The sequence below is a fragment of the Eutrigla gurnardus genome, assembly GCF_963514095.1.
Source record: "Eutrigla gurnardus genome assembly, chromosome: 3".
Taxonomy (NCBI): Eukaryota; Metazoa; Chordata; class Actinopteri; order Perciformes; family Triglidae; genus Eutrigla; species Eutrigla gurnardus.
In genome coordinates, this window is record NC_139917.1 from 12,221,600 (window position 1) to 12,240,599 (window position 19,000).

Consider the following 19,000-nt stretch of genomic DNA (forward strand, 5'->3'; position numbering starts at 1 on the left):
ATCAGCTGCATACTAACTTCTGGGTAGTATTCAGAATCAGAAGAAATCAAATTCAATTTATTACGGTGTGTAAGATCATGAATAAAGAAGTCCTAGACAGAAGTATGTCTTGCTTTATGACGGCAGTTTTATGACACCAGTTGACACCAGGAGCCTTTTATTGTCTGAATATGCCGGAAGAGAAGGAAAGACAGTATTATTTGTTGTAAATGACAGTGATAATATGATTCTACCAGAAGATCACTTCATGGTTAAAGGGATAGTTTTCCCTCTCTCTCCTGTGTCTCAGCTCTGCCGAAGGCCCCCGGTAACCCTGTGGTGACGGAGAGAACTGCAACGAGCATCACACTCACCTGGGATTCTGGCAACCCTGAACCCGTCTCCTACTATATCATACAGGTGTGTGACAGACAACGCGAGCCGCTGCTGCGTGTGCACACACGGCTTCTTTGAGACACAGAGCGTAAGGGGGCTAAAGCTGCACTAGATTTTTATATGCACATAAACCGTTAATAACAGCATGAATCAGTAAGAAGGGCTGCAAAATAAAAGAGTTCATCGTCTCCCCTGATAGTCATAAAGTCACCAAATTGCTGCTGAAATCTGGAGTCTGGAGTACTCTATGACACAAGCAGTAATGAATGGAAATTTTAAGAATGAACGGCGAACTCCTGCACTGAAACAATGACTGACTACTCCATTCACCTACATTATATATATGTACATATATCACATTTTATTCTGTATGCTTTGGAAGAAATCTTGTTTTCAGTTTATTGGTGTCGCACTACATTGACTTAACACATAAAAAATAATTATATCTGTTTAATATGTTATATTAAACTTGTTGTAATTTTAATATACATCATGTGAAACCTTATTAAAAAATCTGTGAAAAGATAGGATATTATCCTCTCACTACACTTCCCCATTAAATATAATGTTTTTTTTGTATTATTGTGTGACTCTATTCCCAATTTAGATGCACAATTACATTTTCTCCCCCGAAATGTAACAATATGTGAGTTAAAATACACATTTTGTGCCGTGTACCTAGAGCTGGGCTTCCTCTGCGTGACGTTGGCTAATGCTTCCTCCTCTCTTGCCTTTCAGCACCGTGCCAAAGGGTCAGAGGACCCCTACAAAGAGATTGATGGCATCGCCACAACGCGCTACAGCGTGGGCGGCCTCAGCCCGTACTCCCACTACGACTTCCGCGTGGCGGCTGTGAACACCATCGGCCAGGGCCCCTCCAGCGAGGTGGTGGAGGCTCGCACGGCGGAGCAGGCGCCCTCCTCGCCCCCTCGACAGGTCAGGCTCTGATTGGACGTTCAAAGATGCAGTTGGTCCCGTGTGAAAAACAAGTGGACTGTAATGGGTTGCACTCGTTTCAATCCATTATTATTGACATGCCTTCACCTCGGGCTTGGTTGTTAAACAGTGCAGTATGATCAGCTGCCTGTTATTCTGGCTGACAGTTTGGTGCATGAATGCTGTTTGCAGTGTGCGATTTTCAGCAAACACAAGTCTCAAGTTTCATTTAGTTTTCATTAAAAACTACAGTGATGATGAAGTTCTTTCTGTTTGCCCTGCAGGTCAGAGGTCGTATGCTGAGCACCACAACAGCGATCATCCACTGGGACGAACCGGAGGAACCGAACGGACAGGTGGTGGGCTACAGAGTCTACTACACCTCAGACAACATGCTGCCAGTCAACCAGGTTTGTGTACCTGTTTATTAAACGCAGCTGAATGACAACTTGTCTCATGTGTGTGTGTCTAACACATAACCGTACATCTGGGCGCCTGAATGCGTTCATTGTGATATGTGTCGTGCAGTGGGAGAAGCAGATGGTGCGCAGCGCCAACTTCATCACCATCCAGGGTTTGACTCCGAACAAGACGTATTACATCCGAGTGCTGGCCTTCACCTCTGTAGGAGACGGGCCCCTCTCCCAGGACCTGCAGATTATAGCCAAGACCGGAGGTGAGATGTCAGACTGCTTGTTTTAGACATGATGTATCGGCAACAATAAAAGAAAGGTATCTTTGCTAATCCTGTTTTTCCTCCCTAGTTCCCTCCCAACCTTCTGAATTTAAGGGTGAGGCCAAGTCTGAGACCAGTATCCTGTTGTCCTGGGTCGCCCCACCCCAGGGGGGCCCTGACAACCAGATCGCAGGATATGAACTGGTCTACCGACGTGCTGACGAGACAGAGGAGGTAAAATGAGAGAGAGAGTGAGAGGGAGAGAGAGATGTAGCTGAGAGGACTGTTATGCTGGTCTGCTAAATTCACTGATGGTCGGCCGGGTGATAACAGATCAAAGGAGGCTTTTATAAATAGATGGATGGGCGGGCGAACAGGAGATGAATTGATGTCGATATTAAAAGTCAGATCTGTAAAGGATGCTCTCTTTGAAGACTCTGGGGAAATCCCACCGTTCGGTTCTCTTCGTGTCCTTCCAGAAGAAAGTGAGCTTTGAGCCGACCGCCTCCTACCTGCTGAAGAACCTGAAGCCGTTCTCCACCTACACCTTCCAGCTGGCGGCCCGGAGCAAGCACGGCATCGGGGCGTATACCAACGAAGTGCCCATCGACACGCCACAGACGCGTAGGTCCAACGTGTGTGTGTGAGGGTGTGTGTGTGTGTGAGAGAGAGAGGTTTCAATTTTGACAATGCAAAAATGAGAACTGACACAAAAGCTTAAATACCAAATCTGACCCTCATAGGTTTGTATTTGACAACCTATTTGGCAGTTACTTGTTTTTGCATCGTCACAAAAAGGCCCTCATGAATCCAGACCTCAACTGACCTCAGATTTGATATTTCAACAAATATACCATTAACTAAAACTATGCCCAGAATTTAAATTCACATTATTGTATTATAAAATGCAGTAGCGGACCTCTTATTGGTGATTGGCACCAAAGATTTAAATTTGTTGGCTACCAGTCTGAGGTCTGTAGGAGAATGAGTCAGACCAAGGTAAGAGGCCTGGGAGGCTAGATAGAGTTGAGAGCTCCATCATGGATCACAGAGGCTTGGGTAGGCTGGCAGGACAAGTAAGTTATGGGCAGGTATGTTTGTGTGTTACAGCTCTAGTCAACGTTTTTGTGTCGCATCTCTTTTAAGTCATTCACTCGTTTTCATCGATTCCAACATTTCTACCAAACACAAATTGGCACCCATCGTTCAGTAACTTCAGTTCAGTCATCTCGCTTTCTAGCCGCAGGGCTCATTTTCTCGTAAGAGCTTTTTCCGTTTTCCAGTGTTTTGTTTTCATTTTATGTTTCTTTGTCTTTTGTTCCCTGTCTCTCGTCCGCTCAATGCCATCCCCATTCCTTCACGGCAAACCCTCACTCCCCTCACCTCTTCACCCACCACTACCGACTCGCACACACGACCAAATAACATTTACCCCAACAATCCCTTCCTACTGTGCTTCCTCAAAACAAAAACAAAACTGGCCAAATCAGTTCCTTCGGCGCCTCCCCAGGACATCACATGCACCAGTCCCAGTTCTACCAGCGTCCTGGTAAGTTGGGCTCCACCTCCTCTGGAGTTTCAGAACGGCGTCATTACAGGATACTCCGTCCAGTACTCCACCACGGAGGGCAGCAAAGTGTCTAAGACTATTGGTGGGATTCCTCCGGAGAGCTCTCCGTTCCTCCTGGAGAACCTAGAGAAATGGACTGAGTATGGCATAACGGTACGAGCGCAGACGGAGGCTGGGGACGGACCGGAGAGTTTACAGCTGCTTATCCGCACCGAGGAAGATGGTACGTTCCCAAACAAAACCCCCCTGCCTGTCTTAGGACGGTCCGCCCCACTAACAATGGCTACCTCACTAACATAGCACTGACGAGCTCAAAGCACCCTAAACTAACAGCAAGTTTCTTCCTCTGGCCTGTAAAGGCATTTTGTCTGTCCTCAAGCCGCAGTCTAAACGGATGATGCATTTAAGAGCCGTTCAGTTTTGAGATCCCTCTCCTTTGTTCCTGCATAACCGCCAGAAACCTCCAAAAACCCGGGAATCTTCTCCTGCTACTCCTTCCCCGCTGCTTCTCTTGTCAACAGCAACCCTTTTTTTTCTCCAGCAGCCACTTTTTCCTCTTTTTTGTTTTTGTACCAGCATCTTTTTTCCGCACTTTTCCCCTATTTTTTCCGTAAAGGGATGATTGCGATTTCCCACCTTGCTCTCCACTAACAATACCAAAACAAACCCTTTGGCTGTAGCTGTACCTTGGCCTTCCCACACCATGGCTTTTCTCACTGACTTTCCAACTCCTCTCCAACTATATGGATATCTTTAATAACTTTGATCAATGTATTTGATTCTGTCTTCACATTTTCAGCAATATTTTTTATACTGATAATGCTTCAATATCTCAGTTTTTGGTTAGTTTGGAGACATTCCATATATATATATATATATATATATATATATATATATATATATATAAATTATATCTTTTTGGGAGAAGTGTAGTTCTTGGCAGCAAGAGAGAGGTTTTTCTTGATAACAGTATTTTCTCTTGACTGCCTGCCACTGTTTATCTGCCCTTGGCAACAAACCCTTTTCTATCCGCCATTCTTATCTTTCTCTACATTTGCTTCTTATCCTCCACTGCTTTTTTCCTCCATATTTTTCCTCAAGCACTCTCATTTTTTTTTTTTTTTTTTTTTTTTTTTTTACTATTCTGACTTTTTTCCCAGACATCAGACCAGTTTTAGACTTTTTGGAGGGTTGTATTTTTACATTTTTTCAGGTTTTGGGTATTTTTTTTTTCATCTGCCCCTGAAACCAATACATTTTTTGATTAGAAAAAGTGAAGGCCTTTACTTGAGAGGTGACCATCATCTGTGACCCTTGACCTCTATCCCAAAATGCATTTTTAGTTCCAAGTGGTCCTCCGCGAGGGGTGGAGGCGGAGACTGTGAACGCCTCGGCCGTTAGGGTGAAATGGCGAGCACCAGCGCCCGAACGGCAGCACGGTCAGGTCCGAGGCTACCAAGTCCACTATGTGAGGATGAACTACGGAGAACCCCAGGGTCAGCCGTTCATCAAGGACATCCTCATAGAGGACTCTCAGGTAAAACCATCGAACACCGCATGATCAAATGAACTGTTTGAGGCATGCCTGACAAAACCCAGCAAGAGCAGCATTTATTGCAATTTATCATATTAATATTTTCATTAAAGCCATGAAGAAATGATGAGCCCCCTGTGACACATGGGTTTACCTGAATATATTTAATAAATGAGAAAGCCAGCATGTGGCCATCTAGCTGTTAATGCAGCTGATAGTTTTTGTCGGATTTGTGTTTCCTTATTCTCTGTCTGTATTCTCTGTCTGTACTGCAAAACACACAATGCAGCCATCTGTGACAGCGACCACATGAACTTCCTGTATGAAGTCATTTGAAATGCACATTGATGCCAAATAAATTGACAAATTGAGCAGAAACCTTCCTTGAGATTATTTAAATGACCATTTTGACTATTGCGGAAATATGCTTATTTGCCTTCTTGCAGAGAGTTAATGAGAAATCAATATCACTCTCAAGTGTTCTCATTAGTTATGAAGCTTCACCCAGGAGATGGTGGACCATCTAAGCATGAAGCCTCTGAAAAAAGGAGGGAAGGGTTTCCAGAATACACATGTTTTACCCCGTTTCTTTTTCAAAGTGAACACGCAGACATGGTAGTGATGTCTGTTTTCTCATCTAACTGGCAAGAAAGCAAATACGTGCATTTCAGTCTTGATTCTTTTCATTTTGAACATTATTGGATTTCGGTCTAGGATGAATAATGGACCTAAGTCTATAAGTCTAAAATTAAAACGGTGCATTCTTGCAGTCTTTTCGATCACATCCCAAATATTAACAATCGTGTTTTTCTCTCCCTTTTCTCTTCTCTCGATGCTGTGCCATCGTTCAGTGGGAATACGATGACTCAGCTGAATATGTGAGTGAACCCCATCTTTAAGCCTATTATTTAAGAGCGATAACAACAAAGCACAGAGAGAGGCATGAGTCATATTTATGAGATTGTAGTTTTTAAAATCTCATGTGACCTGAGCGAGGGCTTAAAACCCAGCAGGAAGTCGCCTTTTCATTTCTGCCGTGTGTGTTTTTAATAAAGGACCCCGGGAAAAAAACACACACACACAGATAACTGATGATGTGAGTCACTTTTGGGTATTGCCAAAATACCATTATTTATGCTTTCCGCGGGCCAAGAAATGAAGAAAACATTGTGTTGAGTGTTTAGACGGAGACCGGTCTAAATGAGTTTTGAGTGTCTGTGTAGTTAAGTGACGTTTTGTGTTGCTAGCGGACCACATTTTGAGCTCCGCTGGGATAATTTGATGGAGCTGTTTTGAGTTTGGTGGAGATGATCACAAACCATATCCACTTGTCATTTTCCAACAGTGGCAGCTTGGTGATGATCAGAGGAGGGAAAATAATAATAATAAATAACTGAAACTTACTTGAAAATGAGTTTGGCCTGAATAGCTGTCAGCTTCACTGTCAGTCAGAGAAAAAACACAGAATTGTACCTTTTTGACCAGTTTGACCCAGACTTTTTCTATATTTTTATTCCATAAAAAGCCCTGCTCATTGTCCTGAGGGCACACAGGAATGGTTTTGAAGCTGACAGTGCTTCTTTGTTTTTTTTCCTGCAGGAGGTGGTTCTTGGAGACCTGAAGGCAGACACTTCCTATTCTGTGTCGGTGGGGGCTTACACCGCCAAGGGCGATGGTGCTCGCAGCAAACCCGTGACTGTGTGTAGCGCCCTGCCACGTAAGTGTGTCCGCACGGACTCCCGCGCAAACGCTCACACAGATCTTTCAGAAATAAAGCACCACTATTGATCATAATGGCCATTAAATCACTGAATTAGTTCAAGTCTCTCTCTGTCACACCTTGATGTGCCGGGCATTCGGCGCTGTATTAATCATATTTAGCAGTTTTGCTTGAGGTGATGAATAAATGTGCTTTGCAATTGTTCCCTAATTGTCTTTTCTCTCTCCTGCTCGCCCTTTTTCCCTCTCTCTCTAGTGCCTGAGAAGCCCAAACTGACGGTGAGTGCCACCGATTCAGGAACGGCTCTGCTTCAGTGGTACCCGCCGCCCAACCCTCCCACCCCGCTGCTCGGGTACCGCCTCACCTTCGGCCGCGTCGACGTCCTCCCCTTCACGGTGGTGGAGTTCCCTACCAAGGAGAACCGCTACGCCGCCCAGGACGTCCACAAGGGAGCCAACTACATGTTCAGACTCTCGTCCCGAAACAAAATGGGCTACGGAGAGGAGGCGGTTAAGGAGCTGACTACTCCGGAAGACGCCCCGAGCGGATACCCAGAAAATATTATCTCGGAGGAGGCCTCCGCCACGTCCCTCCGGCTGGCATGGAAATCAGTCCCGCTAATTGAGCAAAATGGGAAAATTATGAAGTACTCAGTTCTGTACAAGGATATAAACAGTCGAGGGAACGCCTCGGAAGTCGTGGTGCCGGCACCGGCGTCGAGCGTTCTGTTGGAGGCTCTGAGTGCCGATACTGTGTATGAAGTCAGGTTGTGCGCGTTCACAGCTGTCGGCCCCGGGCCGTTCAGCCCCGGCGTCCAGTTTAGGACGCAGCGACTGGACCAAGGTAGGATTCCCCTCCCTAACAAACCCATCTTCATTGCCCAGGATGCAACACACGCTTCCAAACAGCACATGTGTGCATACATCCCAGAACGCTCAGTCCCGCTTGCACTCACACTCAGAAGCTCAACATCCTAAGTGTCCTGTTTTCGTTGTCTTGTCACTGTAGTCTTAGACCCAACAGCCTTTTCCCAAAACAAGGTAAGAGTCTTGGGTCTCTGTGCAGTCACACTGTGTGTTGATCTGAGCAGATAGCTAGTTTGAGACCGCTACTAGGGAATGACACACAGGTAAGGCCATTACGTTTGGTTCAGTAGAGTGCTTACATGAGACTGGAGTCATGTTTTTTTTTGTTTTTTGTCCCTTAGTTTTTGCCACCAACTTCAGGGTTAAGGCTGCAATGAAGAACTCTGTTCTGCTTTCCTGGGAGATCCGAGACAAGAACCCCGCCCAGCCGTTCACCGTGAGTAGATTGGCATTTTATCATATTTAAATGTAGTTTAATAAAAAAAAACAGAATTCAGTCAACAGCTCTTTAAATTCAAAATAATGCATTGTATTGTTTTCCAGCATTTGTTGCCTATTTTTCCTGATGTCAGGTTGTTATTAATGAAACTCGACACTTCCTGCTGGCTGATTAATAAAGTCTTGCTGGCACACACTGTAATGCCCCGAGAACTGCTGGAAGGCTTTTGGTGTAAAATAGATCGAGTAGTTTCAGCAAACAGGCACTAAAATATAATAAATTCCACCACTAAAACAGCTGCAACTAAAAAATAATAGCCTGCTAAATAAATACCTGAATCTACAAATAAAAAACAATGACTGTCTTCACACTTTATTACAACATGGATATTAAACGTGTTTTGTTTTCATGACGGTATTCAAGATTCAAGATTTTTATTGTCACACACACAGTATAAACATAGTTCACACTGAGCAATGAATTCTTACTTTGCAGTTTCCCTTCACAAAGTGACCTCAAATAGAAAATAGGATAGAAAAGAATAAAAACATATACTAAGAACTAAAGCTATAAACATATAGAAATATAAAATATGTACAAAAGAACAAACAATATTCACAAAAAAATATATTTAGAGATGAATGAATTGTGAAGAGGGCAGGTTTTCTAAATTGAAAACTCAGTGGGTCACATGACCTGTGTCACATGGCTTTAGAGTACTGACCACTTCAACACGCACAAGATGGGACAGAAAAATGAATGCAATGTATTTGAACTGACTCACATGTGCAGAAAATACATTAAATCACAAGTTAATGTTAATAACTGGAAAATAAACTCATTATTATTACTCAACATACTCATAAGGGATCGCCCCAAAAAGGTTCACACCTGGATCCTTTTGTTGCAGTAAATAAAGTCATTGGGAGATATTGGAAAACTTAAAATACGTTCTGTATATTGTCATATTCTATTTACGTCTCCAATAATGTGAACCATCCGGTGTGCAGATCCTGTATGGAAAGGGCCAATCTGTGGAAGTGGAAGGGAAGCAGACTCAGAAGCTGATCACCGGCCTGGAGCCAGACACTCAGTACTCCTTTCTGCTCACCAACCGGGCGAACAGCGCCGGGGGACTGCAGCACCGCGTCACCGCCACCACCGCCCCAGACATCCTGAAAACCAAACCCACGGTGGTGGGAAAGACCAACGCAGACGGCATGGTGACGGTGCAGCTCCCGACTGTGCAGACCGCAGCTAAAGTCAGGTAGCGATGACGCATGAGAGGGAAGAGTTTGTTTTAGTGTAATGACTAGATGGGAGTATCTTTAATAGGAACCTTTGGGGAATTTGCTCCGATTTCACTCCTCATCCTCCCGCAGCTGCTTTCCATTTATTGGTCTAGCAGGAGGGATTTCTCTCGAGTTGGCAGCGAAGCGAGTCTGAGAACTCCCACAACAGGCCAAATGAAAGCACAAAGCTGATAATCTCATCTGCCTTTTTTTTTAAAGCAAGAACAAATATAGACACCAAGTGGAAGCGGTCCCTCAGCACAACCTGAATCACTCATGTTCTCCCAGCCATTTTCTCTGGTCTGTCCCTGTCACATCCAAAGTGTTTTGGGGCTTCTTTGAGTCCCAAACAGCATTTTGACTTTTCAGTATCTACAAGAGAGTGCCTTGATCCAAAATACAGGATTAACACGAGCTGCAATGAGCTGGATAATTAGGTTACTTAGGGACAATAATAAAACACACTGCAAGCATTTTATATAAACAAAAATAAAATGTGATTAGTTTTTGGGAGATTTCTACATTGATCAACTTTTCTATCTCCTCTGTAAATGCAAAACTGCCACTTTGAGGCACACGTCATTTTATCTTTCTTGCTTCTTTCAGCTTTAGTGATGTAACAAATTCTCACTCTCACATTTGGCACAAATGAGCTACTTTCTACTGTATCACTCTTCATTGAACCGTATGTGCCAGCGTGGAGCACTGGAGTGGGGCGTCTGTTGAGGACATGTGTATGATTTTAGTGTCTATGCCCTCATGGCTTGGCGGTGCATTTGGTCTCACTGCCATTCCCCTCTTCTGGTGGTATTATTGTTTTTGTCTCAAAAACGTGGATTTAGACTGAGTCCTCTGTTCCAAAGACAACCTCACTGTTTAGACGAAGACTATTAATGGTTCAATACTCCATGCTTCTACTCCAACCCTTTACTCACATTCCTGCCGAGAGTTGGATGACAAGATCAATGTCCATCACAAATATGTCTGGCAAATATGATGCTAAGATACGATAACATCAGGTAAACCTATTGATCCCCAGAGCATCAGTACTGTTAAAGTAAAATAAATAAATAATAAGATGTATGTAAAACCAAAATAAGAATTTTAAAAAAGCAATAAAAATAGAAACAAGGACAAAGTAAAGGCAGTGATGGACGGTAAATATGAGGCTACCACCAGCAGCTGCTTAGCTTAGCACTTGAAGTAGCTAGCTCTGTCTGAAGGCTAACAAAATACACAACAAGTGACGTTTCAATTAGTGACTCGACCTTCCGACAAAACCAGGCTAGCAGTTTCCCCCTGTTTCCAGTTATTATGCTAAGCTAAGCTAACTGGCTATTGGCTGTAGCTTCGTATTTATCAACAGGCATGAGAATGGTGACTGTCTTCTCGTCTAATAGCTCCCAGAGAAGAAGGAAATGAAAATCCTTTAAATGTCAGCCCTCTCCGAGGACTGAAATCGTTCATTCAGTTCAGTTCATAGTTTATGGTGTGTTTCTTTGAGCCTGAACCCAGTGCATGCTGTGTTTCAGGGGTTACTACGTGGTGGTGGTGCCCCTGAAGAAGCAGAGAGGAGGGAAGTTCCAGAATCCGTGGGAGGAGCCGGACCAGATGAACCTGGATGAGGTGAGACACGCAGCAGACAGGAGGAGGTTTTTCTGCTATAGAAGGGTGATAATCGACAACTGGTAAGATAATACTAATGTTGAGGGGCAGTCATGATGATGGAACTGGCTAATCCCCTACTCCCATGTGTATTTCAGCTCTTCTAGAAAAATATTTGGGGCTTTTTTATTAAAATGACATTTCTGTGCACTTTTGTTCGCAAATTGTTTGCCTCAAATTGCCCCTCGAGGGACCAATGAAGTGTTCATTTCTAGCTCAGGTAAACAAAGAATAGCGCTGAGTCACCTGGCAGGGTTTTGCACAAGGCTATTTGTGTCTTATTATGCCAAGGTAGAAGACCTCGCCATCCATCGCCCGTTCAATCCAAACAACAACTTCCACATAACAATTCCCATCTAATTCCACTTCCTGCCTTTTTCTAAAGACTTCATCACCTCATTACGCTGCTCTGAAAGCACATTCATGTGTGCGAGATTCATTTCAATGGAGTTTTTTATGGCGCCCGATGTCTCAATGGATAAATGCGGCGGCCATTCAGTTGATGATGAAGACATTTGTGCTAAGGTGATCACGCTCTGTACAAACCGTTGTTCCTCCACTGATGAGGGTTTTTGTGTGAGGTAAGACTGTTTATCCCCGTCTGCCCCTTTAGCTCCTGAAAGAGATCAACAGGACCAGCGTCAGTCGCGCCCTCCGCATCCGCAGACAGGCTGGCCAATCAGATCCTCGGGCCTACGTCACCGCTCACTTTAAGACCCTCCCCCTGGAGTTCACGCTAGGAGACGGGCAAAACTACGGCGACTTCCGCAACCGTCCACTGCAGAACGGGCAGGAGTATGTTTTCTTTGTGCTCGCGCTGTTGGACCTCTCTGATAACGTGAGTAGAAACGCATACGCACGCACAGTTCAACCATCTAAGTGTGGTTTTGTCTATAAATACATAAAACCGTGTCTTTGCTCCAGACTATGTACGCCACTAGCCCTTATTCTGACCCTGTGACCTCATCGGACGTGGATCCCCAGCCAATCGTTGATGAGGAAGAGGGTCTGCTGTGGGTGGTGGGGCCGGTGCTCGCTGTCATCTTCATCGTATGCATCGTCATTGCCATTCTCCTCTTCAAGAGGTAAGGACGGCACGATGGAGCCGGCAAGACGGGAACAAAGGGGGTTTAATAAAGTCTTGTTGGGTTGGTGAGAGAAGGAGCAGGGAGAGAGTTTTGCTATATGAATACGAGAGAAATAAAATAATTAGAAAGGCAGCTTACGTCTTCACAGTAGATCTCCAGGGATTTCCTTGTTTTCATTTCCAATTTAGCTTGTTGCCCCTCTGTGTATTGTATTCATCTCAAACTCATTTTAACATTTTGTGGGCAGTATTCCATCTGTATTTTTAATATATTCCGTATGTGCAGTTAGGCTACTCTGTCTCAAGAAGCAGTTCTCAAATCACCTTTGACAGAACAAACTCATAATGTAAGTTATCTCTCAGACAGGCTTTAGAACTACGCTACCCACAGTGTTTCTGGATATGTAAACAGGATGTATACTGTTTCAATGGAGGCGCTTAGTTTAGTTAAGTTGGGCTACTGAAACCTCTATTTTAGGCTCTATTGTTTTATTCCTGAGTGCAATGCAAACCGATACTTACTTTGCTACTGAAGGAAACTTAAAAACAGGATGATTCCCAGTCAAGTTCAAGAAGCTTTATAATTATATTATTGCAAACGTGTAATTTACATTGAATCTATGAAAAGGAATCATGTCTGATCTGACTAATAACTCCGAGAATGATCCTGCAAATTTGCAGCAATCTGGTGCTCATGATTTAATAAGAAGCCTCTCACCTATCATCAGTTTGACCTAAACCTCGAAGTACATACACAAACCTCAGCATCAACCTGAGACTGAACAACGCCCATTTGGTTTATTATGTGTTTCCTATTATTTATGCAACATACAGGACCAACATTAAGGTGAATTTATTGCTACACAGTGAATCTGTTTGCTTACAAATCGCATCCGAGTTTAGCTCACGAGTTCTCGTCGAGATGTAATCGTGCGTTTTCTGTAATCTGTTCTTAACGTCTATTTACAGGGAGCGAAGTTGGCTAACATAACAGATAGGGGAAGAAAACCTTAATCACCCATTAGAATTATTCATGATAATCATCTGCACTAATGCAAATTGCAATAACTGCCGTGACTGATGTGGCGTTGCAAAATTATGACCCTTGATGGTAATCATCTCAAGTTCATAAGCCCCGTAGTGTAAACTGTGGGGATCCACAGCTTTTCAGTCACTTTTTTTAACATATTTCCCATAAACGTTATTTTATAGGACGTGTCACAGTAGGAGGGTGTGCTTGGACATTATATGAGAATATGAGTTTTAACTTTACATTCGCTGTTAGTCTCCATCTATGGGAGGTGCTGTGAACTGCTCACACGTAATAATAAAGGAGTGATTTGTTTCAATAAGAGGGGGAGAACGATGGGTTCAATGTTGCTTTAGTCCCAGGTGTTTCTTTGACTGGACACTAATGATATTCATCCTTGTCTCTCCCTTTATCTGCTCTCCTCCCCGTCTGGATTCAGCAAACCTGACAGGTAAACAAACACCACCTATTACCATTTGCTGTGTCCTACGGGGTGTTTTCCTTGAAAAACCTCTGCAAATAATACTTTTGATAAAAGATCCCAGCAGAGTCAGGATTAACTTTGTTTGATCGTAACCTACAGTAGCCTGGATGAAGATATGAGGCATAAAAGCTTGCAGAGAAGGGAACAATGACACTGACACTCTGTGATTTTAACTAAAAGATGGTGTAAAAGCAAAGAAAATGTGCATGACACTTTTAACCCTGGGAATTTCTGTGAAAAGAAAAGTGGACATCCTGCGTCATCCCAGACAATGTGCCAGTCATTTACATATAAAAAGCTCCAATACTAAACCAGCACTCAACCAAAGCTCCCATAGAATTTAAAACAGACGTTTTCTGAGAATTACAGCAACCCCTGTGAATTTCCAAGGAGACGATTGATGCAGCTCTTCTTAGAAATGTAATTTTCACATTACTCAGGTCCATTTATTTGAACACAAATCCTCTCCGCCTTTTTCTCATGTCAGTGAAAGGTTTCAATTCATCAGGTTGTGTTGATGTGTGACTTCAGGAAAAGGGCCGAGGCTGAAGGCAGGAAGGGCAGTTTCCCGTGCAGCAAAGCCATGTCGTCCCACCATCCCACCGACCCTGTGGAGCTCCGCAGGATCAACTTCCAGACTCCAGGTGAACCAGACGCACCTGTGCAGCCACACACACCATTTGTAGGCGGATGTGTGATTCTTGAAATGTATTCGTCGTGTAAGATTAACCGTGGTGTTGTTTCCCTTTCAGCCTACCGTGTATCAGTGTACCGCGGTTATCAGCGTTTGTCAAGTTAGTTGGTCTTAGTCTGCCACTGTTCTTCTCTTCTTTCTGCCGTCATTGGTTTCCTCCTTACATCATTTCTTTCTTGTTCCCATTTCCATGCTAACTAACCTTCCATCCCATGTAGGATGAAGCTGCTTGAATTGACAACATTTCCATCAAAAAGCCTCTGGAATACTTTTTTTTTTTTTTTTTTTAACTTCATGCTAAATTTTTAACCACCTGTGTCATAGTCTATTTTTTGTCTTCACCAGCAGTGTGCATATACTCTGAGGACGTTATCGTGCTTCAGTAACTTCCCGAACACGCACATTGTTCTTGGCTGCCTGGAGAGAAACTGGTCACTTAACAAAAAAACAGAAACACTCCATTTGCTTCCTCCACTGACTGTGGACAGAACACTAAACAACAGCACCTCTGACAATCCTTAATCTTAACATTTTCCTCCAAAAACGCATTGCTTGTGAATCTATCAAATGGCCTCTTTTTTCTATTTCTGTGCTCGGCAGGCATGGCAAGCCACCCGCCCGTCCCCATCTCTGAGCTGGCAGATCACACTGAGCGCCTCAAGGCGAACGACAATCTCAAGTTCTCTCAAGAGTACGAGGTAGGAATGCTGATTATCTGCGCCTGAGAATCTTGAACTTTGGGAAAGCCATCCGGTTTTTGCACGCAGCCGCGCTCATATTTATCGATGACTCGTCGTGTCTTTTAAGCTCGGTTTCAAATCCAATGGCGAGATTAATCCCCGCGTCGTCGCCACAGCTAAGTTGCATTTTGAGCCGTCTTCACAGAGCGATACAAGATAAAGCACATTTCCCCCCCTCTCTACTGTCTTGTCGTTATCTGTGCAAATATAAGAGGGAAATTGAAATTGCAAGCTCAAAGAGTTTGCTTACAGCCAGATGGTTATCAAGCCTCCATTTCTACGCTCTGGTGGAGAAAGAGGAGCAACAGAGATAGAAGTGGAGATAGAGTCAACGTCAGAGAGCGGACTCGCCAAGAGATGCAGGAAGAGTGTTCTCAACAAAAAAGGCCCTTTTTGATTAGTTTCCTTCCAACTTGTTAATTTGCAGCACAAAAAAGCCCATGTAGTCGGAGAGATAACAATATGCCTGAACTTGGCGAGCTGAACTGTTGCACTATATAAGAACAATAAAAACACACAGCAGGAGAAATACCTCCCGACGTGCTGACTGGGTCGCAAAATAGTGCTAGCATTACAATGAGCTCCGCAGAGAGCTATTAAAGGGGTAAAAAATGTTTTCTTTCTCTCGCAAAAAAAAAAAATCAGTTTAAACTGATGGCCTCTGGGTGAAGAAGCAGACATAAGGCTCTAATTGGCTACCACAAGAGAGAGATAAATCGTGTGTGACAGGGTTGCATATATAGATAGAGGATGTCGGGGATGCTTCATGCAAAAAGAAGTATAAAAACAGAGCGTTTTCGGGAGAAATCATTGGGAGGCGGGCGGGAGAGACAGTGAGGGAGAAGCTGTATGTAATTGTGGTGTCAGTTGGAAGCACTCTGTTGAGCCCCACATTCTCTCTGCATGACTGTGTGCTTTGTTCGGTACTGAACCCTTAACGAGGGAACGAGAGAGATGGATGGAGGAGGGATTGAGGGAGAGAGAGAGAGGGAGAGAGAGAGAGAGAGGGAGGCCAGAAATGATTGCGGCGTAATAATCAGACACACATGACGTCGGGCAGTGTGCGGGGAAGCAGTCTCAAACACACACACACATACACGCATGCACTCAAGCAGCACCACCCCGGTCCATTTTTCCCCCAACCAGACCATAATTATGTGTCGTAAAATATTCACAATTGTTAAATTGCTCTGGCTCTCTCCTCATCGTCCCTCTCCATCGACAGCCCCATAATGACCTCATGTCTGCCTCTCCCAGCTAACGGCGATGGTTACACTGTAATTACCCTCCAGGAACTTAATGTGTTGGTCTAACACAACCGTCTTTTCTCCCCCAGAGGAATTTATTGTGCTTTTATCATCCGCCTCTGGTAGCCTTTTTTTTTTTTTCTTGTTTCGGTGGAAAGCGGAAAGTCCCCGCTCCGCTGGTGTTGCTTGAAACGGGATATCGCATTTGCCGACATTCCTGTCCAAGGTCAATAATACCATGTTAATTTTCAATTTGTCCTCGGTTTGTATTGGTGTGGTTTTGCTGCAGCAACACTGGGGAACAACGCTTGGGAGCTCAGATTCAAATGGAATTGTCTAATGTGGGCTTTTCTTGCTGCCATTTCCTGCATTTAGAGGCAGATTTGAAGAACTAACAACATCCATGCCAACATTTAATGTGACGCTTACTGTAGAGCGTATGGTATCGTTAGAGAATCGGATGATACATACAGTTTAAAAATGGTGCTATTATGTTATTTTCTTTGTTCTCTGACCTTTTTTTCCCTTCTGCGTCTTGTAGTCCGTCGACCCCGGTCAGCAGTTCACATGGGAGAACTCCAACTTGGAGGTCAACAAACCAAAGAACCGCTATGCTAACGTCATTGCCTATGATCACTCCAGGGTCATACTCTCCAGCATTGAGGGTAAGACACGCTGCAGCTGTTTGTGTGTGTGTGTGTGTGTGTGTGTGTGTGTGTGTGTGTGTGTGTGTGTGTGTGTGTGTGTGTGTGTGTGTGTGTGTGTGTGTGTGTGTGTGTGTGTGTGTGTGCGTGTGTGTGTGTGTGTGTGTGTGTGTGTCTACGTCTGTCTTTGTGAGGACTTGCTTCAGCGTGAGGACATTTTTAGGAAGTGAAGGCATCTTGGTCACTTCTTTAAAGGGCCATTTGAGGTTTATGACTTGGTTTCAGGGTTAAGGTTTGACGAAGGCTTTTCATTGGGCATGTAGTTGCGATGGTTAAAGGTGCAATGTGTAATACCTAACCATCCGTTTCATAGAAACAGGGGGCAGCACTTCTACTACTGGGTCTTTACACATCTAAATACATTTTTACGATCTAAAGTCCTCGGTTATTTAAACATACTGTTCTCTTGGTGAAGCCGTTTCCCGGCAGCCGCGAGGGCGAGGTGTGAGTCGTTTTCTCCTTTCTGCCACTTTAAATTGAACCCAATAAACAAACTACAAAACGCACACAGACCGTGGCTGCATTATTGACAAGCCCTCGAGTTATGCCGTCTGGTAATCAGAGGGACTCCGGGGGGAAAGAAACTCTGAAGGGATTGTGATTCAGAGGTGGGCAAGATAACGTTCACAGGGGAGAGAAAAGTCCTACTGTTGTGTTAATGTAATGGTTTCCTAAAGGGATTCTACTTCTAGCAAAGAGCTTCTCTTGATTAGAAGTGAAATCTATTTGGCTGTTCCATTGCAGAGCTTCATCGCCGCCATTTTGGACTGAAAGCGCCCACCGTATGTTACCGTTTTAATCTGTCTTGACATTGCAACTTTAAGGTTGGGAATGGCAGCTCGGGAGTCCATTATGTCAACGAGCGTCATCCAAGTATGGGAGTAAATGTGTGTTTCTGTGTGAATGTGTGTGTGTGAGCTTCTTTCTATGACAGATGGGTTATTACTAGTCCACGGATGCATTTCATCGCCAATTCTCATACAACACACACAGAGGGCCGTGCCTGCGTCAGCCATAAAAATGATCATTTCAGGATTCAGGCCAACACTTCTGTTTCTACCCACTGTTCCACCGCGTCGTACAAATCATACCGTCTCTGACTTGACCGTTTTAATGTTTATGGAGATCAATTGGGCTCCCACTTTTTTTAAATAGCCTATTTACTGAAATATTTTCACGGTGCGCTCGTTTCGCTGGAATTGGTCGTTTTATTTTAAAGAATCTGAAATGAGAAGAAAAAAATCGTCTCAGTCCTGTTCTCGGTGTGCGTTTTGAGGCGAGCGCGCACACACACACACCCACTTCGGCTGGGAAAAGACCTGAGGCAGAGAAACTGGCATCTCCAATGTGGAGAGAGGGAGGCAGTGGGAGGCCAAGCCCAAACAGATGAGCCTTATCTGGGCAGAGCATGTGTGAGCAGCCCTTCCACCCCCGCCTGTCCCGGAGCCCTGGCTGTCTGTCTTTCTTTCAGCTTAGGAAACACATATACTCTTGAGCATGTCCAAAAGCACAAGAGCACACGCACACACACACACACACACACATAACCACACACACACACACTACTATAGATTTAAAACACATGCCCGGGATGTGCACAGACGCAGATATGCGCTCTCGCTCCCAGTCTCCTCCACGCATGCCGCATGAACACACACCCTCTGCCAAGCCGGTGTCGCCACCCAGTAACTGGAAGTGTGTTTGTTTTATCGGCACGGTGCTTCTGCTGTAGTCCCTTGCAATAAAGTTGTAGCACATCAAAGCGTTTAGGCAAGCTGTCTTTTATAAGGCTGAGGTTGATAAACATATGTTTGAAGCGCTTCTTACCGTCTGTCCCCATCCCATTTAAAATAAATTGTGTGAACGCCGGGCGCTCCTCTGTCATCTGAATGTGTGTGTGTGTGTGTGTGTGTGTGTGTGTGTGTGTGTGTGTGTGTGTGT

At 44.3% G+C, this 19,000-nt stretch overlaps 1 protein-coding gene across 1 annotated transcript in view; it reads left to right on the forward strand.

Moving 5' to 3' along the window:
- The window catches only part of ptprdb (protein tyrosine phosphatase receptor type Db), a 152,616-nt gene that overhangs the window by 115,726 nt on the left and 17,890 nt on the right, over window positions 1–19,000 (forward strand). The window contains exons 12-31 of the mRNA XM_084004832.1: window positions 290–399; window positions 1,114–1,311; window positions 1,596–1,721; window positions 1,840–1,987; window positions 2,076–2,221; window positions 2,467–2,611; window positions 3,478–3,780; window positions 4,901–5,094; window positions 5,943–5,969; window positions 6,691–6,808; window positions 7,067–7,654; window positions 8,019–8,113; window positions 9,127–9,383; window positions 10,941–11,034; window positions 11,687–11,911; window positions 11,998–12,158; window positions 13,630–13,641; window positions 14,206–14,318; window positions 14,969–15,066; window positions 16,897–17,020. Coding sequence (XP_083860958.1) covers window positions 290–399; window positions 1,114–1,311; window positions 1,596–1,721; window positions 1,840–1,987; window positions 2,076–2,221; window positions 2,467–2,611; window positions 3,478–3,780; window positions 4,901–5,094; window positions 5,943–5,969; window positions 6,691–6,808; window positions 7,067–7,654; window positions 8,019–8,113; window positions 9,127–9,383; window positions 10,941–11,034; window positions 11,687–11,911; window positions 11,998–12,158; window positions 13,630–13,641; window positions 14,206–14,318; window positions 14,969–15,066; window positions 16,897–17,020 — 3,282 coding nt within the window. The remainder of the gene's footprint in view (window positions 1–289; window positions 400–1,113; window positions 1,312–1,595; window positions 1,722–1,839; window positions 1,988–2,075; window positions 2,222–2,466; window positions 2,612–3,477; window positions 3,781–4,900; window positions 5,095–5,942; window positions 5,970–6,690; window positions 6,809–7,066; window positions 7,655–8,018; window positions 8,114–9,126; window positions 9,384–10,940; window positions 11,035–11,686; window positions 11,912–11,997; window positions 12,159–13,629; window positions 13,642–14,205; window positions 14,319–14,968; window positions 15,067–16,896; window positions 17,021–19,000) is intronic.